Below are 27,236 nucleotides of genomic sequence, written 5' to 3'. Positions count from 1 at the left end.
TGAGAATACGCCTGACCTGGCACATCAATGATCACAGGGGCTTAGTACATGCAGGAAACAGCTTGACAGCTTCTCTCTTGGCAGATTTACCTTCTTCTATTTCACATGTTTTGAAGCTGAACTCTCACCAACATTGTACTCTCACCCCACTTCACCCTGCCACAGCGGATTATCTCAACAAACACGTCGGCAGATGTAGGAGCTTTGTCGTTTCCAGCTCAGGAGAAAGATTTGGCCGCGAGCCGAGTGCGGAGGGGTGGAGTAAGGTGAACAGAGGTAGAGATCGTCTCTGTGTCGAGAGGTCTCATCGCGACCCGCAGCCTGAGCGACACAAACCCGCAAAGCAGCTCTTTGACGTTTCGTCGTCACAACAATCATCCGCTGCGACATATTGTTTGTTTGGTGTTTTGACTCGTAAATGTGAATGAACGCTGAGGCGTTTTGCATTGTGAGAAACATTTATCGGCATATACAGAATGTTTAAGTGTGCATGCGAATTTTAAGGGAAATCATGTTCTCCAGATGGTAATTGTTGCACAGTTGGAAGGAAAATAACACCGATTATGTAAACATTTCAGCTCCGCCTTCAAAATCCTCTGAGACAAGATGTCTCACCGCAACCCACAGTTAGACAAACACAAACCCACACACTGCAGGTCTTCGTGTTTCAGAGGGGAAAGTTAAACTAGACCGAGGGATCATGTTGGAAGACCTTCTCCCATCATTCACTCCAGCGACCCTGTTAGGGATTGCTGTGATGCTGCTGGGGCTCCATTTTCTTTCTTCCAGCTTCAGCTCTCAGGAAAAGAGGAAGGAGCCTCCAGGACCCAGACCTCTTCCTCTGCTGGGTAACTTACTTCAGCTGGATCTCAACAAACTCCAGGACAGCCTGTTTGATGTGAGAAAAGTGTCTCCTCTGAAAATGGCATTTTATTTCTGTTTGTTATATTCACATATAAACGTGTTAATAACTTTAACTTACCTTTGTGTCTTTAGCTGTCAAAACAGTATGGATCAGTGTTTACGGTCCACTTTGGTCCACTAAGGGTGGTGGTCCTGGCAGGATACAGGACAGTCAAAGAGGCTTTAGTTAACAATGCTGAAGAGTTTGGAGACAGAGAGGTCATGCCGATATTCTATGACTTCAACAGAGGACATGGTAAAGACCGGTTTCAAGTACTTAAAAAAACAAAAAAATAAGCTGCTTAAAACTTGCCAGGTCAATCCACTTTGTTTGGTTTCCAGGCATCTTGTTTTGCAATGGGGAGTCATGGAAAGAAATGAGACGTTTTGCTCTGACTACACTGAGAGACTTTGGGATGGGAAAGAAACTTAGTGAAGAGAAAATCATTGACGAATGTCGTCACCTCATTGACGAATTTGAACAACATGAAGGTAACATGAGCTACTTCACTGTAGTTCAAGAAATCTGAGCTGATCTGATGGACTCGTTCTCCCTGTTCTTAATTGTTACAGGTAAAGCCTTTAACAACTCACAGGTGGTAAATTATGCAGCTTCCAATATTATTTCAGCTATCATGTTTGGAAAGAGATTTGATTACGATGATCCAGCCTTTCAAGCCATAGCAAATAAGGACAATGAGGTTATCCGTCTTGCAGGATCTGCTGCAATCCAGGTACTTCAGAGTCCATTTCAGAAAAAATCAGTTCACTAACATACCTGCTAAGAATAATTGATCTCACCTGTCTTGTGGTGATCTGATGGCTCTGATTTGATTCTTGGACTGTGGTAACAGCTCAAATGATGGCCTTGTTTGCATTGCACTACATTACAGGTCTATAACATGTTTCCTTGGTTGGGTCCTTGGTTGAAAAACTGGAAAGTGGTGATCAAGCACCTTAAGGACTGTGAGGAAGAAGTGAAAAGGTTAATACAGAGTCTGAAAGAGACTCTGAATCCTGAGATATGCAGATGCTTTGTTGATTCATTTCTAACCCGAAAGCAAAATCTTGAGGTGAGCTGTAGTGAATTCACAACTTTACTGCTGATTGCGATCAACAATCATTACTTCAGTTGAGTCTTTCTTCATTCATCATTAGGAGTCTGGAATCGTGGATTCTCATTACCATGACGACAACCTGTTGCACAGTGTGAGAAACCTGGTTGGAGCTGGAACTGATACCACTGGAAATACAATTAGATGGAGTCTATTGCTCATGGCCAAGTACCCTGATACTCAAGGTTGTACCAGCACACTCACATATGGGTTTCTGATTAAAAAAACAAATTTGTGCAGCTTTAAACATTTTTTTCTTCCGATTCAAACTCAAACTCCCATGTCTCCAGACCAGGTTCAGGAGGAGCTGAACAGGGTGATTGGAAGCCGTCAGGTCCGGGTAGAGGACAGGAAGAACCTGCCCTACACTGACGCTGTCATCCATGAGATACAGAGACTGGCCAACATTGTCCCAATGTCTCTTCCTCATAAAACCAGCAGAGATGTCTCCTTCCAGGGCTACTTCATCAAACAGGTCAGCTGTTGAGATTTGATACAAAAACCGGAAAGATAGTTTGTATAGTGAGTCTCTATATGATTGTCTTTTTCTTCTATTGCCGACAGGGGACTGTTGTGTTTCCTCTGCTTACTTCCGTCCTGTATGATGAGAGTGAGTGGGAGAGTCCAAACACTTTCAACCCTGCTCACTTTCTGGATAAGGAGGGAAAATGTATCAAGAGAGATGCCTTCATGCCATTTTCTGCAGGTACTTAACCGCTGTGAACAGTTTGTTTGTTTTGTTTTCCAGCATTATGGATATTTCAAAGTTGTAACTCTTCATTCCGTCAGGTCGAAGGGCCTGTCTCGGAGAGAGTTTAGCCAGGATGGAGGTCTTCCTTTTCTTCACCACCCTCCTCCAGCATTTTCGTTTCACTCCTCCACCTGGAGTTTCAGAGGATGAACTGGATCTGACCCCAGCTGTGGGATTCACCCTCGGCCCTTTACCTCATGAGCTGTGTGCCATCAGTCGACACTGAGGAAGAGCCCTGGACTGTTTTGGTCATCATGTGTTTTTGTCATTGCACTACTAAAATGTGACTGAGGAATGTGATTGTTATCTTTGCCTTCTAATAGACGCACTTTGCTGTGTGACATCTTCATTTTCTTAGTTAATGCATTTTCCATGATCATTTACTGCACTATAAAAGTAAATGCGAATGTAATCAGTTACCAGTTATGTAATCAGTTAGCACAATCAGTATGCTTGCATACGAGACTGACAGCCTTATGTATACTTGACATTTTTTAAAGATGTGTATTTGATTAATTAGTATCCCTTTTTCAGAGGGTAGGAAAACTATTAGTTTGAAACATTTTGACATTGGATTAGGACTACTATAAATTGTGTAATAAGCATGTGTACTATGTATGGGAAATGTACCATTCAGCAGATAACCAATATAAATTACCTTGATTGATACTGTATGGAATTTTTCCCAAGAGAAACAAAACACTTCTTTAAAAGGTCGATAAGTTTCAGAATTTTACACTGATTGAGAGATTTCTGCCGTTCCAGCACCACAAACAAGGGGGCGGCGCTGTGGTGTCCTCAAAACGCACTGGCCTACCATGACCCAATAGCCAAAGGTTGGAAAAAAATGCAGCATTGCACAAGAGGGCGAGATTATAGCCAACAGATGTTTCACGGCGGATACTGACATCTGGTGGTGATAAAGTGGCATGTCAGAGCTTCTATCGTTGAAAGCACGTAAACTATCCTCAATGTGCAAGTGCGTGATCATTGTATATGCTTTACCATCACATATTTGATTATATATGGTTGTAGAAAATACACATATTCCCATCAAAAAATCAAGCTCCTTGTTGGAAGAAAAGGGCGGACACAAGCCTTTGCTCCCATTTGCATAGAGCATTGTTTAATTTAAAAATAATAGTGATACATATACAGTTGACAGGGTCAGTTGCATGGTTCAGTACACAATCACAATGAAATAAATTCCCTTTTTAGATATTATTCACTGTATTTCAGCATATCCAATCCTGCACAAACTCTTCCACTTGTCTCAATCTGTGAATCTACCGTTTTGATTTGATTCAAGTCTTCTATGTCAGATATGAATTGTGCAAATGCATACTTACGTACATACATACAAAAAGCAGTTAACTCTTTCAACACCCATACGTCACATATTTATGTTTTTCTGAAATGTCAGCCTTTTTTTTCCCCCTGCTAACCTTTGGTGAGACTGAATAGTTTGATTATAAAGAACATGGTGGAAATCATACCAAAGCGTTTACAAAGTGGAACAATTTACTGGAGTGCTTTTTGCTTTTGTGTAAAACAAATAAATACATTCATGTCACATCAGTTATTTTTCAAATGTAGGAATGTCAGGTGAACGGAACGGAACGGAATGAGACGATGTTGAGTAAATGATTTGGGTTTATAACTGTAGACTGAGAATATATGTGTCTGGTTACTGAGTACTGTGAAGTAAACCTGCACAAATCTACCTGTTCTTTACTTTCTACTACAAACAAGGTGCTGGGAATGTGATGATGACTCTCTGGACTCGGGTCAACAAAAGCAAAATACAAATACAAGCGAAACGCGTAAGTATTGGAGCATTATTGAGCCTTTGTGAGTGCTTGAGAATGACAAGCTGGATGCTAAACTCTCGGAGCAGCTCGACATTAAAGGTGACACACTTTGCCCACCGCACCGCAATCTCTTGCTTTAAAGGACGACAGTGAGTGAATTCCTCTCTCATACACAGACACACAGATATACCTTATGAAATGCAGAGTTGGGGGGGAAAAAAAGTCATTACAGCACCTCAGAAGTCACGGCGCTCCATCACATGCAGCTCAGTTAAACAGATTTGAAGTCGAGTCATCCCAGTTTACTGCAGCACGGAATCCAAAATGCACAATTACGAAACATTTGCTGCATCTTTTTTAGAAGCAAAAATAAGTAAAAGCATGAGGAAATGTTGGTTAGTATGAGTGGAAGAATGAGATGGACTGAAACTCTTCTTGGACTTAATGTACTCGTTAACGTAAAGCACAGACTCCTGTTTGCTCACTGCTCTCTCATTATCATGCTTATGGTGAAGCCTAATGTATGCATGCATTCATTAATGAGCCCAAAACAGCCTTTAAGTCTGAAGTGGTTTTAGTACCATGAGTACGTCACATTATTTACATCTGGCAACGACATTTAGAGGCTTTGAAGGATAACCAGGCATTTTATAGGGTAATATGAAAGAAAAAGGAACCTTCTTCACTTAGATAAGGCGCAAAGGTGTGCAACTATTTTAAGAATGTATCAAATGGAGAGGTTTGTTCTTTTGATCTCCACTAAGCACAAATTCTTTCAAATATAATCAAGTATTAAAATAAAATCATAAATAACAACAAAAAAAAAAGACAAGCTGCAGACACAAACTGCAAGCGCACACACAAGTAAACCCCGTCTGCCACACACAAGGCCGAGCAGTGGTCTAATCTACTGGGTGGTGTCCGTGTCTCTGACCTAGGAGGTGCTCAGGATGCATGACTTGACACAGTCCAACCGTCTGTCCCCACATGTTAGAACCCAACGTCCTTACTCGCAACAACAACAATATGATTGACCCAACAGACACCTGATACACACACGATACACAAGAAGGAATGCTAATGCAAGGTCGATTTTTGGGGGACTGGCCCATTGTGTGTGTGTGTGTGTGTGTGTGTGTATGGTGGGGACGGTAAAAAAAATGGAGCTGAGCTGACAGATGCCACAGAAGGGATCTCCAGCCCGTGTGTCCTGCGCCATACGGGGTCGAGGCAAATCCACGTGCACGGGTCATTCACACACTGTGGAAGGGTGGAGGGCGGATGGGCAGATTCCTCGCCCCCATTTTACTTCCTCCCAGCTTCTGTGCAGTGCTGGAACTGGGCGAAGCTGAGGAACACCTGCTCCAGGGAGATCTGGCTCACACAGTAGTCTTCAATGCAGTACTTCTCTTTGGCGGCCTCCAAAGTGCCAAACACCTAGAGGGGGCCGGGAGGCATGGAGACATGAAACATGAACGCATGCCTGGCCTCATACTCAAGTACCACCATCATCATCATCATCATCTCAGAGACTCAATCTGAAGTATGTCACATGACCCAGGCAACACTGGTAAAAGTTCCTTTCTACCTTTAAGGGAAAGCCTAACAACGAAAATATCTTATTGGTCTCCGTGTTTGTGTTTTTTTTACCTGTGCCCAGGTGAGTGATTTGTCAGTCAGATGATAGTGAACCATCCCCTGGTGTTCGTCCTTCAGCTGACTACCTGGAGTTGGAGAAAATTCACAACTTGGCTTTGTTATCTCTTTCAACACTCAACTGTTAACAACCAAATACTCAAGGAACCACAAATTCTTTCAATCTCTTTACAATCACAGCAATCTTTACAGTTTACATTTCAAACAGGCATCTCCATGGATTGTCTGACCTGGGAAGGTGCTTTCGATGAAGTCTTTAAATAGCTGCAGGTCGCTGTCCTCCACCTCCGTCTCTATGTGGACTTTAGCCAGCAGAGTGTAGCCGCTGCCAAACTTGCTCTTCAGGTGTTGCGGACTCCCGAGGCACTTGAACTGACCGTTGACCATCACTGCCAGTCTGGTACACAGGGCCTCGCACTCCTCCATACTGGAACATGTCAGGGAGGAAGAACAAGAACGTGAAGGGACTCCATCTGCAGACCTGACCAGCAGCGTATGGACGTACTGTATGTGCTGTAACATTCACCTATGAGACGTGATGATGATGGCCTTGCCGGACTCCCGCGTGCGCGTGACGGCGTCCCACAGCAGCCTTCTGGCCACGGGGTCCATCCCGGTGGACGGTTCATCCAGGAAGATGACTGGAGGGCCACCAATCAGAGCCATGCCTGCGCTCAGCTTCCGCTTGTTACCCCCACTGTTGACACATGACACAATTAGTGGACGAATGAAGCTAAAATGTCATAAGACATATGTGGCGGCTCAGATCTCTCTGCCTACCTGTAGCTGCGGACCAGTTTATCAGCATGAGGCTCCAGCAGCAGCGACCTCAGCACGTTCTCCACACAGCCAGACACATACTTCTCTGGTATGCCTCTCAGTCTGGCGTACATGCACAGAGTTTCTCTTCCTGTCATGTGATCCAGCACAGCATCAAACTGGGGACAGTAGCCAATGCGCTGCTGCGCCTGTGATGCAGACACAGAATGTTCCATTTCAAGATTCAGCCTCTTAAAAACATCAAGAGTAGTTGTACATTTATACAGGATAAGTCTTTTAAGTCCTCCTTCAGCTTCTACCTTCTTGGTGTCCCTCAGGATGCTGTATCCATCGATGTAGGCGTCTCCAGATGTGATGCTCTCATCCCCTGTTAGCATCTTAAAGGTTGTGGTCTTTCCTGCGCCATTGAAGCCCAGCAGGCCAAAACACTCTCCTTTCCCCACAGCCAGGGACAATCGGTCCACAGCCAGAAGATTGTCGCCGCAGCTGTACACCTGAAGAGCCGAGAGAGCAGATAACAGATGAGGGAGGACCTCACAGAAAACACACAGCCAGATATTTGGATATGTAGAGGGTTTCTGACTGACCTTGCTGAGCTCCTGTAGTATCAGAGGGCTGCCAATCATAGACTCCACTATGGGCTGACACTCCAGAACCCTCTTCCTCTCTTCAGCCACGTCCCTGTCCTCTGGAAGCAGCGCCGCATCCTCTATTAGAGGCAACTAACACGCACGCGCGCGCGCACACACACACACACACACACACACACACACACACACACACACACACACACACACACACACACACACACACACACACACACACACACACACACACACACACACACACACACACACACACGCAGCCTGATTAAAGTCAAAGTATAACATTATCATGCAGTAACTTGGCTAATTAAAGTGTTATTCTTTAAATACAAATACATAGAACAGATTTTAAATGAAAAACATGATGTAATAGGAACATGTTACTCTTACAAACTCCACACTGATTCATCTCCTACACATCAAACCTCTTTACCTGTTTGCGTCTCCTGCCCAGCGAGCTGAGGAGTCGGCGTAAAGTGCGCACACACTGCAGTTCAATGACAAACAGCAGAACGATGAAGACAACACCCTGCACAGCCAAGGCCACCAGGAAGCGTCCCACACCAGGCTCGGACATGGAGAAGTAGTTTTCCTGGTACGTGATGTCTAAGATGGAGGAACGCCACAGAAATTCAAAGGCATGCAGGGTTTGACAGGTAGGTACATTGTGTAATACTGCAATCACACCAAAACACACCAACATCAAGCTACAAATGGACTTACTGACAGCTTTGCAGATGCCCATGGTTAACTCATTCATGGTGCAAAAGGAGATGAATTCGTAGTTCTGGTAGAACTGGCTGAAGGACATTCCCAGGCAGTAGTTGGGGAAGATCAGGAAAATCTTATCCAGTAAGTGTGAGGTGTCCTGCAGTTTGAGCGCTGCGGGAGGCAATCAGAGAGTGAGGAGGACATTTTTTTTTATTAAATATATAAATCAAGAAGAGAACTGGGGGGCTGCAGCAGACCTGGGGGCTTGTAGTGTGTGTACACTGTCACTAGAGGGAGCAAACCTGGGTCCTCCCGAGGGAGAGGCCATGTTACTCCCACTTCACAGAAATCAGCAACAACTATAAACATAATAAGCTCCACAAAGACGAGCAAACTATTTTGACGGAACTTGGTGGAGCAACACCCAGGAAAGGAACACGTTTGTATGTTTGGGTTCTGATCTCATTCAGGAACTTTTAAACATCTCAAAGGAAAAATATCAGTTTCAATTTCAATGCAATCTGATCCTGATCTTGGATGAAGTAAACAAACGCCTCCTCTCACATGGAATGGTCAGGATGGTGACGGTCAGAAAGGTGGCGGTGCCAGAGATCATGTTGAAGATGGTGAGGCGAGTGTAGGCAGTGGCGGCTGTGGAGAAGAAGAAGCTGAGCAGGTACATGAGCGGCACCACAGCCCAGCCGTACAGCAGCAGCAGCAACAACACGTCCACCAGGTGGCTGTTATCCACAAAAGCCTTCACTCCAAACGCCTGGAAAACCACCTGGGATAAAGAAAGACAACAACAACAGCTGCCTGTCATCATCAGAATCCACATGAATCAGATCAGAATCCTGAAAATCCATAACGTCACACTGACCAGCATGAGGAGACAGGGCAGCAGGAAGTTGACCAGGTCCCACAGTAGAGCAGAGAACCAGAAGTTGGACAGGTAGACGCCGCTGACCTGCTGCACGTGCTTGGACTTCAGAGACGACTCGGTCACAAGCAGCAGAGCAAACGTGCTGGACAGGGACGCCATGCCGTACATCAGGTTGATGGCGATGGCAAAGCCCGTCTTACTCCTACAGGTGGACACAAGGACAGAGGTCAGGAGGTGGAGAGTGTAAATGAGACATGATGGGACAGAGAGAGGGCAAAACAGACCGAGGGACAGACAGAGGGAGAGACCGAGGGACCGACAGCCGAAACAGATACAGGGACAGAGAGAGGTCAGACACAGGGACAGAGAAAGGGAGAGGCAGAGGGACAGACACAGGGACAGACAGGGGGACAGACAGAGGGACATCAGCTATAACAGAGACCCAATGTGATATCTGAACAGCTGATTCATTCAAATTCCCTGCCAACATCAAATGACCTTCAGAACGTCAATCTAAATCAACTTAACTGCTGGAGAGTGACTTGGATTCAAATCTAAATTGAATTAATCAATCTAATGGACTTTTCCCTCAGGATCTACAATGGACAAACAAGTCCAGGGAATATCTCTGCGGGTTATTCCAGAGTCTTTACATTCCCACCGCACTCACTCAGACAGCTGGCTCTGAGCCACCTCAGACAGGTTGCGTGGCATGGGGTAGTTCCCCGTCTGGATGGAGGCGTTGGGCCCGGCCAGCAGCTTGAACAGGGCGTTGTCCATCATCATAAGCGCCGTGGCCGGAGTGTGGTAGCCCTGATTGTTGAAGTACGCCGTCGCCTGACTATTGTTGCTGAACGCAGCGCCCACCACACAGCGCTCATTAAAGGCTCCTCCTTCCTTCTCTGCCTGGGTCAGGATGTATTTAGTGAAGTCTGAAGGGAGCAAGAAGAAGAAAAGCCTGTCAAGACCGAATCAAACAGTCATTCATCCACCTTCGTCTCCCTCACTGAGCTTACCGGTGACGTTGACGAACTGGCCGAGCTGGGCAGAGAGCTGGGATTCGTACGCCTCTGCCAGGATCGACGCCAGGGGTCCGGCCCCGTGCTGCACCGCCACGGGCACACTGGTGGGGCCGTACCGGCTGAGGGCCAGCCTCAGCTGAGTGGCGCTCTGCTGACTGGGAAAGGTGCGTGCCACAATCAAGGCAATGACAGTGAAGACCAAAGGCACCAGGAACTGAGCCACCATCACCTTCCAGTTCCTCCAGCTGTACAGCGCCCTCTTCAGGAACATGGCATAGAACTGCTGCAGGTGAAGTCTGGCCTGTGTGAGAAAACAAAAGGACAAACTTATAGACAAAGACAGACACGCCTCGATGCAGCACTCTGAGGACGTGTTGCTCTCACCCCCGTGTTGAGCTTGATGCTGGAGCAGTCCTCTGAGATGAGGGTGCCACTGTCAGTGAAGTCGGTGACGTCCGTCATGCCGCTCATGCTGCTGGCGTCGTCTGTGGTCCAGTCGTGGGAGCGTCGCTCGTGTTGGTACTGCAGGGCCGGCAGCTGGATGGCCTGGATGTCCAAACTAGAGTCCACCAACTTACCAACTCTGAAAAAACACATGAATGCATCTGTGGTGAACACCTGACACACTGAACATCGGAAACAATGATAGTTTTGTCCAACTGTCTACTATGTTAACTCAAGAACACAACATTCAGAGTACTCGTTCAACATTTTACAACGTTAAACTGCATGAAATCAAACATGTACAAGTTCATGTTAGCGTGACGGGTTCTGTTTGTGCTGTTGTGAGGAGGATGTGAGTCCTGCTGTCCTCCACCTATATCTGCCAGTCACACTAAGATCTTTTGTACTTCTGTGTCGTGCTGCTGAAAGACGTCCATTATGTCTTTTGTTCCCTCTCAGCGCCTCTGTATGATGAAGAAAGGCGGGAGACATCTACAGAACCCTGCAATTCAATCATCACAGCAGCCATCCAATCAAGGCCCCCGCTGCCTGTGCACTCGAGAATAAAGTCCAGTGACTCTGGAGTCCAATCCAGTTCTACAAGGTTTCCTACCCTGCATTTACAGTTAGGTCCGGACATTGTGCTTCCCTATTTTCATGGGGAAGCACATGTAGAAATGGTTGTAGTTTCTACACCGTTCACCTGATTTGGATGTAAATACCCTCAAATTAAAGCTGAAGGTCTTTACTTAAAGCACATCTTGATTGTTTTCAAGTCCACTGTGGTGGCCTACAGAGCCAAAATTGTGAAAATTGTGTCAATGTCCAAATATTTATGGAACTGTAAATGAATTGCTTGCAGCTGGTATTCCAAGTACCTGAGAGCACACCTTGAGACCTTAGTATACAAAGTATAAGCAATTAATGGAATGACAGAACAGAGAACCTGCTGGGGCCCTCGTAGGACTGGAGAGCCCCGAAACCGCCCTGGGTGCCTGTATCTCACTAGATCTCTCTCCTGCACATAATGACTATCCCTTCTTGTGCTTTAGCTGCATGAGTGTAAATGTTCCTAACAGCAGGTGATGTTCAGCCCCGTCCACCCACCTCAGGAACACCTCCTCCATTGTGGTGACTGAAGCTCCAAAGCTGGCGATACCCAGCTCCTCTCTGTTCATCTCCAGCTCAGCAAACAGCAACTCAAACCTGCAGACAAACCAAACAAAGTGCATTTTCTCCTTTAAAACAGAGGGATTTTATTGCAGGTTCTTTCTTAAATTGAACAATAACACAGCAGTTAGGACGACCATTAAATAAAAGGTCGATTTGTAGAGGAAACAATATGAATATTCACAAGATAAAAAGCAAAAAACAACACGGTGGCTCACCTGTTGGTGCTTTCCTTGGGCAGGATGTAGGAGAGCTCGGCCCCGGCGCTGCTCTCCAGGGAGGCGTTGGGAACATACATGTTGACCAGGCGTGTGATCTCGGACACGTTACAAAGCGCATCCTTCACTATCACCATGTGGTAGCCAGCACCTGTCAACAACAACGCAAAGGACAGGAACAGATCAGGAGGAGGTCAACCAGGGTCGCCATGTATGTTGCTGTCATTTCCTACAGATGCATTTCCTCTCCTCTCCTCTCCTCTCCTCTCCTCCAGCTGCTTTGCTCTCAGCAGCTCCTACTCGAAAGACGCCTCACTACCTAAACTCTCCTCTTGTAATTTGCACTCTTTGTACCGCCAGCTGGTGTCCTGTACCCACTCACCATATTTGTTCTTGAGGAACAGTGGCGACCCGCAGCACTGCAGCTCTCCTCCCGCCATGATGGCGATGCGATCGCCTAATAGGTCGGCCTCGTCCATGAAGTGCGTGGTGAGCAGGATGGTGCGGCCGCGCTTCTCGCCTTGCAGGAGGTCCCAGGTGGCTCGTCGAGCTGAAGGGTCCATCCCTGATGTGGGCTCATCTAACATCACGACCTGCACACGCATGAAGGCAGGCGGTAGGTTAAAGGGGGAAGAAGGGACAGACGGAGGTGAGGGGAGAGCTGATTGGAGTGACGTGATTCCAAACCTTAGAGTCTCCGATGAGGGCGATGCCAATAGAGAGTTTCCTCTTCATGCCACCAGAGAGCGTCTTCGATCGGGCGTGTCGCTTGTCCTCCAGATTGAGGATTCGTATGATTCGGTCCACCTCATCTGGAATCTTTTCTCTGGAAAAACCTTTCAACTGTGAAAAAAAAGATAGAGATAAACACACTGATGACGTCTCATCTGATGCCCCAGAATCCAATCTTGGTGGAAGAACACAGCAATTTGATGGCTGTGTACGTGTGTGTGTGTGTGTGCGTGTGTGTGTGTGTGTACATGTGCGATGAGTACCTGTGCGTAGAACAGCAGATGTTCTCTGACAGTGAGATTGTCGAACAGGACGTCGTGCTGAGGACAGAGCCCCAGACTGCGTCGGATCAGAGCCATGTCCTGGCAGATGTCATAGCCGTTGATGTAAGCTCTGCCACTGGAGGGAGGAAACAGGCCTGGGCCACAGCAGAGAGGGCAAAGGTCATTTATGTGGAACGTTATAGGTTATGAGTGTTGCTTTACTGCTGGCTTGCGTGTGATGGAAGGTGAGGAGCTGAAGCACCTGTCAGCATGGACAGGGTGGTGGTCTTCCCGGCTCCGTTGTGTCCCAGCAGCACGGTGATCTGCCCTTCAAACATGTTCAGTGTAAGATCCAGCACAGCCTTTCGGGTTTTGTGTCCCACTTTGAACTCCTGCCGGGGTGACACGAGCAAAACAATTAACATGCAGTACCTGACACCAAGCAGGTGCGGGGGCAAAGTGACCTTAAGGCTTCGTCATCATCCTCTCTCATGTGAGCAAAAGGAGCAAGATGAGCGGCTGGGTCACGGCGTCTCTTTGCCTCTCACCTTGGCAAGATGTTTAATCTTGATCCCAGAGACCAAACCAGCCGGCTCCCCCTCTATGAACTCTCCCTTCAGAGCCTTTTCCGCGTCCTCCTCTTCCTCCTTCTCATTCACCAGAGCCATGCGTGGGCTGCTGCACCAGTATGAAGGCTGCACACATGAAAGGAGGAGGAGGAGGAGGAGGAAGAAGACGAGCATTAGGAACAACAAGACAAACTGGAAACTGTTATACAAGTCATTTGCATACTGAGGAATATACAGAATAAACTAATAATCCCATTGTTGTATGATGTATTTATCTAGTGTTACAACTTTGTGTGATATCGTCCAGTTAAGACGATCTTACATGGGGGATGTGATTCATAAAACCATGTCCATGTGTCCTCATGTGGAGACGTGACCAAACCTCACTCTGTTCACATCTTAGGAACCAAATCTTAGGAATCACATTTAACAATCTGACACACACACACACACACACACACACACACACACACACACACACAATACAGCAGACACGCCACAGATTATGTCAGCATTTCACCCGCACCCTCGCTGGCTGACTCCAGAATTCCTGACAACTGGGAAATGGGTGTGTGGAAGCGCAGCGTTCAGTGGGCGCCTGTACTTTGTTATCAAGATCAGCCTCGTTTGTCTCGGCCCCAGGCACACTCAAGACACTTCCTGTCTCTCTGGCTAGTTGAGCCCCTTCCTCTTGATATATTGTGACCTTAGTTCTTCATTCTCGTTTGCTGTTGCCGTATCTGAGACACTTTCACCGCTCAGACACAAAGCAAAGGCCGTCTGGCTGATAAGACCTGAGCTGGTACTATTGCATTCTTCTTCCTCTGCTGGTTTCACCCTCAGGTTGATGGGGTTCATGATCTGTTTCTTAAGTATCAGCCCCATTGTATCTGTGTGTGTGTGTGTGTGTGTGTGTGTGTGTGTGTGTGTGTGTGTGTGCCTCTCAGCTTGTGTGTTTCTTCCTAAACTGCAGTTCAATAACTGTGCAAGAAAAGACAAAAACACTGCCATTGATTTGATGACATAATTAGATAAGGAAGCGTGATTGTAAAGCCTGTGATCAGAATTTAAATGTAAGTGACAACTCCGTGGAAAGCCCAAGAGAAAAGCTGTTTTTAAAGCCTCTAACACAACTTTGGTTCCCCATATATGTACATTTAATTAACATTTCTACAGCATATCAATCATCCATACATCAGCAGGGAGAGAAATCTGAACTTGGCAATGAAATTCTAATAGACAATATAACAAACACTGAGTGATGCAAGTGTGTGTTGATGTTCTCAGCCTGTGTGTGTGTGTGTCATTTACTTATACAGACTCTATTTATAAAGGGAATGTAATACAAACAATGAGACAAAGCAGATGACATTCCATCCATGTGTGCCTGAGAGTGAGAATGTGTGTGTGTGTGTGTGTGTGTGTGTGTGCGTACCAATATGAAGAAGTAATATGGCAGAGGCACTCCGTACTCTCCAGGGAACACGGCCTCCATGTACCAGGCCACCAGGCCGTACAGCACGGCGTCAAACAGCAGCAAGCTCAGCACCTGAGCCATAGAGAAGTCATCGTCCACCGTCACCGAGTCGAACAGGTTAGACCACTGGATGCCCGTACCTGCGGGTCAGAAGGAGGATAACACGATGACGGTCACTGCCACTATATTAAGGAATGTGGCTTTCTATTCTTTTCCATCGCTGGCCCCGTCTCACCTTTGCCTTCGAACATGCCAATGAGCTGCGACCCCATGGCCATGGCCACGTTGGAGATGAGGCAGGCCGACACCTTCTGGGAGTGGGTAAGCAGGTCGTAGCGTGGCCACAGGAACAGGTAAGGTAGATAGCTCAGGAAATAGATGAATCCGCCCGCCGCCGCTGCCACGTTGGCTGGATGGAGGTAAAGGAAAGAATGAGGGGTTGAGACCATGGAGTTAAGAGCTGAAGGGTAAATCAACATACAGCAACATCCCGGTTTCCATTCTAAGTGTGAGTGAGTGTGTGTGTGTGTGTGTCTGTCCATTTGAAAAGCATCACGGAGCAGAACTGAGTGACATGAGAGCAGGAGCAGATGAACGGTTGATCATTGTGGATGAAGGGAATAGAGGAGGTGTTTTTTTCGTCCCTCCATTACTAATTCAAAGAGTCCTCATCAACAAGGAGGAAGAGGAGCTGAGGTCAGATCTTTACTACCGTGATGTGTTTATTTCAACATAAACCCTAGGGATTAAATTCCAATTGGGACTGAAAGGAATTTCGCAATCCGAGCTGCTTTGTTAGGGCGGATACAGGCACAGAGCTTTAGTTACACACCACTGCAGAGAAGCTGCTGACAAATTCACTGCTTGTCCAGTTGAGGGGGCAGAATCCATTTTAATTCACTAAAATGGCACCAAGAACATAAAAAAACTTAACATAAACTAACTTTTACATAAATAGCCACACTTTGACACAACTTACTAGAGACTGTTAATAGATTTTAGGAGCAGATACACTCAGTGTCCACAGAGTTAAATCTACATGTCCCAGACACAATGTCAACACAAACCTGATCACATTATAACATGATCACATTATAACACCATCACATTATAACATGATCACATTATAACATGATCAGCTTCACAAAGGGAGGATATCTTGCACAGCTATACACTGGATTGTAGGTGTGTGTAATAAAGTGTATCTAACTTTGTCTCTTGTACACTCGTAAAACCACATCGTCTCATCTTATTATAGATCTTTGAAGCAGCGTTTTATAGCTGATCTGCCTTTTTATTGTGGTTACGTCTGTGTGAGTGTAGAGGCCACCTGAAAATACCTCCAGACCTCCATACAGAGAGTACACACACACACACACACACACACACACACACACACACACACACACACACACACACACACACACACACACACCTCGTGAGAAGAAGGCACTGATCATGAAGCTGAAGCTGATGGTAGTCACAGTGAAGGCAAGCAGGAAGACAAACACCAGGGTGGGGTCACTGTAGGTCAGGACGGCTCCCTTAGGGCTCACCTACGACAACAAATCAAAACTCAAATCAAATCTGCCAAGGAACGCCACAATGTTAATAAGTAAAACAGTAGAGATGCTTTCTGAGGCCTCTTTGTTGATCTGCGGTGACATTTTCCAGTAAAATAAATTCACACTCTGCTTTTAAGCTGTTCCAACATCAGCGTAACCACAGCCTGTCAAGCTTTATTTGCTCTATGAAATCATAACAAAGCACACACACACCATACTGCACCAGCCTCTCTCCCTTTCCTCACCTTAATGCAGAGCAGCAGTGTGACAAATAAAACAGAGATGGCGAGGAAGAGGAAGAACATGAGGAACCAGGCACTCCAGTGGAGCCAGTTGCTGAGACCCATCATCCTCATGTACTCCTGTGAGGACGCAAGGACAAGGAAGAACACACACATCCGTGACTCACTCCAGCACCAAGCAAGAACAAAGGGCCACAGTGATATGCGCGCACACACAGACACGCACCTTGAGCTTCCTCTCCTTTTCCTGCACCACTGCCCGCACTATGTTGAGCGCCGTGTAGGTGAAGCTCAGCACCAGTAGTAAGGGCAGCTGGTTCTGGATGGCCAGGATGAAGACGTCATAGATGTAGGCCGGGTAAGGGAAGCGGGACAGGACCACCTGGGTCTGTGCCAGCAGAGAGGCGGCAGCGGTGCTGTTATAGGAGCGCATGATGGCTCGGTCCACTGCGTGCTGCAGGGCCAGGAAGCCCTCTCTCTCATAACCTGAGCAGAGGGGAACAAGGCACAACAACATCTATCTGCTTCCTCTGATAGCTTATATTTTACTAATAAAAGTGTGGGTACATTTGTATGTTTGTGTGTGTTTGAATTGCAACAAGCACTGCTCCTACAATTGCTGTCAAACTTGCAAAAAACATGTTCAGGTTCATTTTATGTGCTTCATTACCAAATTATAGTAGTGTGAGACCGAAGCGAAAAACCATTCACATTCCGAATAGAAACCATTCACACCATGCAGAAGAAGAAGAGATCGTCACTGTCATCGAGAAGACGAGACACAAAGTGCAAGCTCAGGTCGGGTAATAATGTGCTCACATTAACGCTCCTGCAGGGAGGAGCAGGATGTTAATGGGAGGGTCGGCAAGAAGAATTTGCTTGTGTCTGTTTGTTTGTGGTTTGTTTGTGTTGACAACGTTGCCACAATCGCCTCCAAACTTGACAGAAAAATTCATTCGTTCAAGCGTCTGGAATTTGCATGAGGTGCATTTCAATGCCTTTGTATTGTACGTAAACACACGATTAGTAGTTTTGTTTTTTGTTTGCATTACCAGAAAGTTGACATAAATACATAACACCCCCCCACCCCCCCACTTCCTCCCTGTAATGACATCATGAATGAAGAGAAAAACCATTTATACCACTGAAGAAGAAGAATATGCTATAGAATGCTAAGAATGTGCTAACATTTACACTTCTTCATCCACACAGGGTCTAACATGGCAACACGGGCTGGAGAAAATGAAGTCGAAGCTTCAGCTGACAGCCGAGTTCCTTCACTCATTGACTCCATCTGGAAAACTTCAGGGAGGGATTCAATTACAATCAGGACTGAAGGGAATGGGAGCTGCTTTGTTAGAGGGGACACGGACCCGGAAGGACCTTCACTCTCGTTATCATTAACCAGGATGTTAGAAGTGACCCATTCACCACCAACGTCCCCCTACAGGCTAACAGAGGAGGTGAACTGAAGTGGCGTTGCAGTTGTGTGTTATTATACATGTGATTGACAGGCGGTTGTGAATCCGTATTCATGTGGCTCTAAAAGCTTGAGAGCTCCATTGTGCTGCTTGAAAGGCTTCGTCATCTCGAGTGCGCCTCCTCCTTCCATTATGGTCACATTCGTATGCAGGGACATCATTGCGGCCAAAAGAACACGTCTCCCCTCTCCTCTGAGCCCCTTTGTTAGCGTCACATCAGGTCATTTTGATAAACTGAGAGGGACAAATGTGACAATGAAGGGAAGAGCGTTTGATGGCTGCTTGATGTGCCTCATGTCTCATCCTCCATTGACGCCAGGGCACGATGACTCCTGGAGCCAAAACTACATGACCATAATTCCGAAGAGGGCCGGGGTTGCCATGGGAACACAGCCTAAAGGAGCAGGCTCTCCCTTTCGAGACAGCGTGAGGGCTTTTCATCAGTCCTAGTGTCTGTCTCTACAGGAAGTAAATAAAAAGAGCTCGGCATGGAGTAATGACATGTTTAGGCTGATTGAAGGACTGATTTCTCATAGAAGTGAGAGGAAGTAGAGGGTTTCAAGGAGGTCAGATGTCTTTAGAGGAGACAGTGGTTAGGGAGAGACGGAGGTTCTCACCTGGTGTGCCTCCCGCCGGGGATTTCGGTTCGCGTGGTCCTGGCAGCTGGAAGAGTGGAAAGAGGCTGAGCGTGTGCCAGTCCAGGTCGCTGTTTGGGTTCAGCTCAGAGCGCTCATTCAGGGGGGCGAAGCGCGGACTGAAGCTGAAACGCAGGTGGTAGCTCACCTGTGTCAGGGACAGACAGGGACAGACGTGGATAAAAGTGGACAGATGTGGACAGACATAGACAGACGTGGACAGATGTGGACAGATGTGGGCAGATGTGGGCAGACATAGACAGACGTGGACAGATGTGGACAGATGTGGGCAGATGTGGACAGTCTATGTTAGAAATCAGCAGAGCACCAATGAGTTTTAAAAAGACGATTACAACATAATACACATTATTCACCTCCTTTAAAATTAAAATTAAATTATGCCTGTTTATCCTGCGAGATTATCCCCACACGCACACGCACACGCACACACACGCACACACACTAGACTCCTGTCATATACACTTTAACTATGTCACCACTGCTCCTCTCTAACTTGTTTATGATTGTTGTCACGTCACTGTTGTATGTCCTGTTTCCAGTCCAGAGACCTCCTCAAGTACACAAACACACTTTGAGGTCTCAGTACAAAGTAACTAAACTGGTGTTACGGGTTGTTGTAAATATACAGTTTCTCTTATCTGTTCCATTTAAACTGACGCACACACACTGAGATTAGCAACAAAACATGAGCTCAGGAGACGACAACACGAAGGAAAAACACCTTTTTTTTTATCAAACAAACTGACATGTAGGATCCAATTTTTGTGCGTGCGTGGGTGTGCGCATGTGTGTATGTGTATCCTGTTACCTGTTTGGGTAATCGCTCGTCATCGTGTGTGAAGGGATGTTCAAACACCACAGCGGCCAGCACGCCTGCAGACAGAGGGTCCTTTCTCACATAGTCCTCAAACTGCTCCTCTGTCTCAAAGCCATGCACTGTGCGCACACACACACACACACACACACACACACACACACACACACACACACACACACACACACACACACACACACACACACACACACACACACACACACACACACACACACACACACACACACACACACACACACACACAGAAAGTTGGTTGGCATTAGTTGCATCATGGCATGCATGTCACGTCCGCTTGTCTTTACGTCTCCCTCATTGTGCGACCTTGGTGCTCTCACTCCTCTTTGGGCAGGTAGAGACGCTGTGGACAGACTGAGATCTGGACAGGTTGTGTCTGTGCTAATTAAATATATATATATATATATATATTAGCGTCAACAAGAAATGCCAAGAATGCCGTCAGATTTTACACAATTAAAAATATTTAAGTAGCTGCAGCATGACTTTGGATTCACAGAGACGTGCATGTGTTTGGAAAGAATGTACAAGTCTCTCTCTCTCTCTCTCTCTCTCTCTCTCTCTCTCTCTCTCTTCTCTCTCTCTCTCTCTCTCTCTCTCTGGCTACATGTTTCTGACTGTTTGTAAAGCGCACCATTCTTATGATCGCCTTCAAACTTTGCCTCCAAAATCATTACTTTAGGGAGTATGGATGGTTCGGTGGGTTGGAGGGGCGGGGGGGGGCGGGGGGGGGGGGGGGGGGGGGGGGGGGGTGCTGTGCTTGAGTCTCAATTATTCATGAACAGCAGATCTGGAATCTCACACAGCTTAGCAACGTAGTACAGAGCAACCTGCAGTATGTCTGTGTGTGTGTGTGTGTGTGTGTGTTTGTGTGTGTGTGTCTGCTCACACTCTAAATGTCACTGTGGCCATTTGTCCAACTCAGTTTGAAAAGAACTACGTGCTGGGGAGACAGCACGTTCAGGTGTGCCTGAATAGAAAGAGATCTCAGGTGAGCGACAGATAATGTGTGTGTGTGTGTGTGTGTGTGTGTGTCCCTCTCTACACTCCCGGCTGATACCTAGAGAAAGGGGGAGGGGTGTGGCTTGTTTGCTCTCACAAACATTCTGGAGGAACCAGTATTCTCGGAAAGCAAAACTGTTGATCGGCCTGTGGAGGAAGTGTGTCAATGTTTGCTGATGTAACTTCAAGTCAAATGCTACATGTGATCTTTCCCTGGTTATACCGACGAACACATTACCAACATAACATACACAGCAAATACATTTGAAATGTCTGAACCATCAAAATTAGGGGTATAGCAGCAATACAGTGTGCAGGAGGGACTGTGGGACAGACTGGGACCCACCTGATTGGAAGTTCAGGCTTTCTTGCACGTCATTGGCCACCTGACGCACCGCGCTGGAGTTGCCGGGTACGTACGCCAGCTGGTAGAACCTAGCTGTCGGTAGCTTGTCCAAGGGGAAGCTCTTAAAGACGGTGGTGTTGGGGAAGTTCTTAAAAGGCACCTTCTGCCGCACCGCGATGAGGATGCCGGCGAAGAGCAGGGGCAGCGCGATCTCCACCAGAGTCACCAGGATCTGACGTTTCTGTAGAGCAGGGACAAGAAGGGAGACACGAGGAGAAAGAGATCACGAGTGGGGTAAATACTGTGGAATGGAAAGGGGTAGCAGATAAGAGGAAGTGAGAGAATACATGTTTGGAGGGGATATAGAAAAAGAAATGAAAGCATCACGTGACAAGGATAAATGTGAAGCAATCCAACCGAGCGAGAGAGAGACAGGGAGGAAGAGAGAGAGAGAGAGAGAGAGAGAGAGAGAGAGAGAGAGAGAGAGAGAGAAGGACGGTGAAGATGAATTTGCTGCGTCTGATAGAACATTCCTCACTCTACCAACTCGCTTACGCCCGTGAAGATGAAGGATCGTCTCCATATTTCAGCTGCAGCAGATGTGTGCAGGGAGTCTCACTAGAAATACTTTGACTTCAATCTCACTAATCATGGAAACAAAAGCTTGAGTTGATGAGAGCGTGAGGCCACTCGGGCACTTTGAGGGCAATAACACACCAGCACACAAACTAATGTAACAGCTGGGATGGAAAGGGTGTTAATGTGGGGGTGTGTGACTGTTGGGGTGAAGGGTGGGTCGGGTCTTTGGGTGGGATATCTGCCCTTTTTGTTTCTCTCCTCTCTCCATCCTGTGTCCCTTTTTTTTTCTTCCATCTCTTTTTCTCCCTATGATGCCATCTGTAGCTGCCTACACTGCTGTGACATCATCCTGTAAAACCTGTACGTTCATTAATTATCATCATTATTAACATTACATTGACTAGTTCTCGTCAGGGTCTCAGCTTTTCTTTCTCTCTGCCTCCTGTATGTTTATAAAAGATATAATAGTGAAAAATACATAACCTGTACATGGAAATGCACTTAACACATGAATCAAACTGGCATGGAAATGCACTTAACACATGGATCAAACTGGCAGCAGAGGGATCAGGTGGCCTCACAACCTTTACTTTGACACTGAACACAACTGTTTATCTCAAGAAACAGCTTTATAAACAACCTAACTGTACAAGCCATCGTCCCGGGGTAACCGTCCCCTCGTCCCCTCATCTCCTTATACATTTGATCCACGTGTGTCCCATAACTGTACGCACACTGTCATGTCAAACACTTTCTTCAATAAAAATATACAACAAAGAAAATTAAAGACATTTGACAGGACGAGACACATGAGGTCAATATGCATGTTTGTCTATTTTTATCCTGTGACATACTGAACCTCATACTTATTGTTTTGGTTACTGACGGCTGGATTTGTGACCCTAGTGAGGAAGAGGAGGAGAAAGAGGAGGCTCTGTGAAGCACCAGGCTCTGAAAAACGGCCTGTGTTTATGTTTGGGTGTCTGGGTTCTGTCCATAAGATGGGTGGTAAGAAGGTGCCGGCATCTACACGCACGTGCACGTGCGCGCGCGCACACACACACACACACACACACACACACACACACACACACACACACACACACACACACACACACACACACACACACACACACACACACACACACACAGTACGAATTGTGTCTTTGGAAACGCGGGCTAGTGCGCTCGGTGTTAATATTCTGCTTAGTTGAAGTGTGTACATAAGTACAAATATCAAAGTGTGTTTGTGTGTTACAGTAACCAGGAGAGCCTGATGTGGACTCTGCACAGGCAGCTGAGCTCTCTACACCTGCTGACAACACAAGGAGCCAAATAACACAGATAACAAATACGACTAAAGGGGACAGAAACGGACAACAAGGGTAAAAGGAAGTAAACACTCGTACACACTTCCAACACACCAGACAGTATTTCATCAAATCAAACCACAAAGTCTTTTAATATGTTGTGTGTGCCATCTTCAGCACCCCATCTGACTCACGCCAATTCAACACCTCACAAAAGGAAATTGTTATGCTACCTGCTTCTGCATTGGAAATCCCTCAACCCTGCCTCTATTTTGCAATGGCTGAAGGATACAATGTATTTTCTTAAACTCGAGAAAATCAAGTACACTATGAGGGGCAACACTGATAAGTTCTATCAGAGATGGCAACCGTTTCTCTCTTACTTCACAGATCTACAGGCAGACCAGTGACTTTTTAACAGAACACCAAACAGTTCCTTTTTATTTTTTTCCATTTTATTTCACATCCCAGGCAGGCCAGGCCGGGGTTGTATGGATGCAGGGTTGGGATGGGTTTCGGGGTGGGATATCCTCTCTTTGTTTTTTTGTTTCTCTCTTCTCTCCTTCTCTTTACCACGGCCTATGATGTCATTTGGACTAGCCTACATTGCTGTTTGACATCATCCTGTGAACGATGTGTAGATTGTATAGATTGAAATTGCAATGATCTCATAGGGTACTATGAGACCATTGCAATTTCAATCTATTTGTATTCTACCTCAGGGTCTACGTATAATGTTTAACAACAACAATATTATTAATGGTACAACCTTCCTTTCGTTCTGTCTCTCTCTCTCTCCTCTTCCCCCTCTTTCTGTATAAAACATGATCTCCAAAATATCCTAAAATTGTATGCACAATGTCGTGTCAAGTCTTTTAATGGTTTTATAGAGGCAATCTAAATTTAAGCAGAAGTAAAAAAAAAGATGAGTTCCTTTATAAGACCTCAGTGAGTCTCACTAAACTGAACTCCAGGCCTTCACTTTGCTCTTCTACCTACCAGCTGTTCAAGGGAGTAAACACACTATCAAATATCAAAACGGGCCCACAAGACAAAGCCTGACTCAAACTCTTCATCTGCAAACGCTGACACAAGAAGTTCTGTCTAAGCAAATGTATTCAAATGTTACTGTGCTGAGTCTGATTTTCACACTGGGACAAGTGAGTGCAATCGGGCCTCCCTTCAGCCTTTACTGCACACTCCCTACGCTGAGGGTCAAGCACCAGTGTGTGTGTGTGTGTGTGTGTGTGTGTGTGTGTGTGTGTGTGTGTGTGTGTGTGTGTGTGTGTGTGTACTGCAGCCAAGAAAGACAAGCAACACCAAGACGCTACGCAATCCTTGCCTGGTACGAGCCGACTCTCTTATCATCTCCGAGCAACAACTGGAGCAGCAGGAAGTAGATAGAGCGAGATTGAGCAACAACCCCTACGAAGGCAAGTCGTCTGAGAACGGTGCAGCATTGTGCAACCATCAGATGATATCAAGTTCAAATTTGAGACCAAGAGCAAGCCAAGGGGCCCCGTTTAAATTTTTTTATAATAACTTTCAATCATATCTCGTGTAAACAGGAGACTGGAGCTGCTTTATCACCTTTGGGTCGGTGCAAACCTCAGGCGATCGTGTAGGAGGTATTGATTTGTGATTGCGTCTGCTCCATCTAACCCGCCTGAATAAGACCACACACACTTACACTATATGGCATGTGAGGTTCAATGGTCCATGTATGATCCTCAAGCTACCTTCTAAAGGAGCAGAGTGACTGAAAGGACAGGTGTTGATACCCATACAAAGCCAGGAGGAACATCTGACAGGACCGAGATGATCCAGCTAGAGCAGACGGTCAAATTATGTGGATGTATCACTGTGTGGAATGAGTCTCCATATACGTGCAAACAGTATCATGCTGAAGGAGAAGCAATCATTTGTAGAAAACAAAACATAAGTCAGATGAGTGTAGGCGCAACTGTGATTTAATGCATCGTTATGATGTATAAACACAGCAACGCCTGCTCATTCACGACTGTATCATCACCTAATAAGGACACACACACACACACACACACACACTGGATGAAGGTTTTCACTCCTCCAACTCACCTGCTGGAGATAGTTCTTCCACATCAACAATCTAAACTGCCGTACGATCGCCATGTCGACGGGTCACACGGGGAGTCCGCTCGGCCTGCAGCACAGAGACCAGAGACATTCAGGTCAGTTTCATCTTTGATATTCCAGCAAGTTACTTATAAAGCCACTCGAGTAAGGAGTGAGGTCCAGTTTGACCTCAAGTTTCTATTTTGCAGTGTCTTTCAAGAAATCAAAAAGGGGGAAGTGAAACTGGTCATTCTGCGTGATGTTTGAGTTTAATCGTGATCAACAGATGGTGTCAAATGATTCTAAAACCACAATGACATCCCCCCATGATGGGAAAAGTACAATATACTGTATGTAACAATTTAATGATGACAAAACTGATAACAGATAAAAGAACAGATAAAATATTCTAGGTTTGCAGAATTGGGGCAAACACATTTACAGAGCTACTATGGGAGTAAAACCAGTTAGATGCTGAAACATTAGTTAGAGGACATCAAACTAGAAACAAAACTCAGTTAGTAGCAGAAAGTCGAGAAAAACACGTTGAATAATCAAACAGTCGTCATTCACGCTGAACATGTTGAACAGGACAGTGGAGACGTTCACACACACTGACACAGAAGACAGTAAGTAGGACACTGCCTTGAACTGATATTGATTGTAACACTTGAAGATGGTCATGAAACTGCATCCAGACCACAGCGATCATTACATGTAGAAACAGAAACCATAGAATAGTTCATATGTGTAGATTCTATTGTGACGAACATGAATTACACATTAATGGAATGTCAGGTACCATTTCATTGATATCTGTACTGGGATTCACAAGACCAAGACGAGGTGCGACTCATGCAGAGCGGCACATTGCTGATTCATTATGTCATGTTGTTGCTTAGTTATTACTAGGATCTTATAATTGTCTGGCATTGTTAGGACCTAAATCGTTTCCTTGTTTAACAGTTCCATCCCTTCCTGTGTGTCATTGGTCGATCTCTTCCCCCAGGCCTCTGTGGTTGGACAATAGATCTGCTACTCAACCTAAGTGGGCTCCTGCTGAATGCTAATGATGGAGCTTGGGGACAAACCGAGTCATTTCACCACAAATAACACACTGAACCACAGACAAGATATTATTTTGCGCTTTATCGGTGATCGAATACTTTCCCCCAGACCACTCGGTGATATTTTACGACAGGAAAACGCCAAATTACCTCAGAAAAGCAGGACTCGGCACATGAACTTCACAGGCTGATGTCCCTTCCTGTCGTGGTAAAATAATTCCTCCTTTCTTTAAAGCGCTGTCATGGTTTCTACGGGGCTCCCTTCACCGACATCACCGCGCTCAGTGTCACCGGTGAAGCTGAAGACGCTCAAAGTCCAGTTCGAGCTTTTACCTGCACTTCGCTTCCTGCTAGCGCGATGATGACATTGCAGCAGCTGCTGAATGCGCCCATGAACGCACCACGTAGAGCGCAGCGACAACAGTCAACAAAACACGTCACGTGACCTCGGTGTGGCTGTCATGTGACCCCAACAAGCGCGTGAAGATGAGACGCAAACGTTGTTTTTTTTCACCTTTTTATGGTAGTAAATATAATCAATCATCCAGGTTTTCACACCCGAAAACAGTTAAAATGCAAGAATATTTACTTTTTTCTCTATACCATATAATGTGTAATGCTCTTTCGGGCAGCGTTTCATTATTTAATCTGCATGTTTTTATCTCTATTTTTTGGTTTAATATTTTTTAATGAAGAAAGCATTTGACATGAAAATGAGCATACAGTTATGGGTTATTTTTGAGATTGTTTTTTATATAGACAGAAGGGAAGAAACGAGAAATAAAGATAAAAGTAAGATATTGATTGGGACCTAAGAAATGTGGTACACGTGGACTAAATGCATAAAGAGACAGGAAACACTGTCAATTGAGCTAATGACTTATTTAGTCAGGTCGTGTTAAATACTGTTCTTGGTGATAAATAGTTGAGTTCT

The 27,236-nt window shown here is 45.9% G+C and overlaps 2 protein-coding genes across 2 annotated transcripts; one reads left to right on the top strand and one right to left on the bottom strand.

The window, feature by feature from the left end:
- The first annotated feature begins 595 nt into the window (after positions 1-595).
- On the top strand, positions 596-3,425 carry LOC142992430 (cytochrome P450 2K1-like). Its single transcript, XM_076142861.1, has 9 exons — positions 596-898; positions 997-1,159; positions 1,246-1,395; positions 1,477-1,637; positions 1,797-1,976; positions 2,062-2,203; positions 2,309-2,493; positions 2,583-2,724; positions 2,808-3,425. Exons 1-9 carry the CDS (start codon positions 701-703, stop codon positions 2,993-2,995), a joined length of 1,509 nt encoding a protein of 502 aa, XP_075998976.1. The 5' UTR covers positions 596-700; the 3' UTR covers positions 2,996-3,425.
- Positions 3,426-3,862: 437 nt separating this feature from the next.
- Positions 3,863-26,731, bottom strand: abca3b (ATP-binding cassette, sub-family A (ABC1), member 3b). Its single transcript, XM_076142858.1, has 31 exons — positions 26,453-26,731; positions 25,239-25,323; positions 21,253-21,493; positions 19,863-19,990; positions 19,016-19,181; positions 17,144-17,403; positions 16,921-17,037; positions 16,546-16,666; positions 15,346-15,519; positions 15,069-15,250; positions 13,613-13,759; positions 13,327-13,456; positions 13,065-13,219; positions 12,757-12,912; positions 12,452-12,662; positions 12,070-12,220; positions 11,789-11,887; positions 10,622-10,820; positions 10,232-10,538; positions 9,886-10,147; positions 9,213-9,417; positions 8,897-9,116; positions 8,345-8,503; positions 8,055-8,227; positions 7,604-7,738; positions 7,316-7,510; positions 7,017-7,204; positions 6,763-6,933; positions 6,467-6,663; positions 6,231-6,304; positions 3,863-6,017 (listed from the first exon to the last, which is right to left on the bottom strand). Exons 2-31 carry the CDS (start codon positions 25,290-25,292, stop codon positions 5,886-5,888), a joined length of 5,109 nt encoding a protein of 1,702 aa, XP_075998973.1. The 5' UTR covers positions 25,293-25,323; positions 26,453-26,731; the 3' UTR covers positions 3,863-5,885.
- Positions 26,732-27,236: the final 505 nt, after the last annotated feature.

Source organism: Genypterus blacodes, unplaced genomic scaffold (genome assembly GCF_046128005.1).
Source record: "Genypterus blacodes isolate CSIRO-AG114 ecotype Tasmania unplaced genomic scaffold, CSIRO-AGI_Gbla_v1 ptg000022l_1, whole genome shotgun sequence".
Taxonomy (NCBI): domain Eukaryota; kingdom Metazoa; phylum Chordata; class Actinopteri; order Ophidiiformes; family Ophidiidae; genus Genypterus; species Genypterus blacodes.
The sequence above is the reverse complement of the archived record's forward strand: the minus strand, read 5'-3'. Positions and strand labels throughout refer to the sequence as shown.

What these genes read in the sequence shown, in the direction of transcription:
- abca3b (XM_076142858.1), bottom strand. Translation starts at nt 25,292, where the DNA reads ATGGCGATCGTACGGCAGTTTAGATTGTTGATGTGGAAGAACTATCTC. An exon ending in AAGCCTGAACTTCCAATCAG is followed by an intron (nt 19,991 to 21,252) that starts GTGGGTCCCAGT and finishes GTGTGCGCACAG; the next exon opens with TGCATGGCTTTGAGACAGAG. An exon ending in CAGTGCCTTCTTCTCACGAG is followed by an intron (nt 15,520 to 16,545) that starts GTGTGTGTGTGT and finishes ACCTCCATCCAG; the next exon opens with CCAACGTGGCAGCGGCGGCG.
- LOC142992430 (XM_076142861.1), top strand. Translation starts at nt 701, where the DNA reads ATGTTGGAAGACCTTCTCCCATCATTCACTCCAGCGACCCTGTTAGGG. An exon ending in CAGGATCTGCTGCAATCCAG is followed by an intron (nt 1,638 to 1,796) that starts GTACTTCAGAGT and finishes ACTACATTACAG; the next exon opens with GTCTATAACATGTTTCCTTG. An exon ending in CTTCATGCCATTTTCTGCAG is followed by an intron (nt 2,725 to 2,807) that starts GTACTTAACCGC and finishes TCATTCCGTCAG; the next exon opens with GTCGAAGGGCCTGTCTCGGA.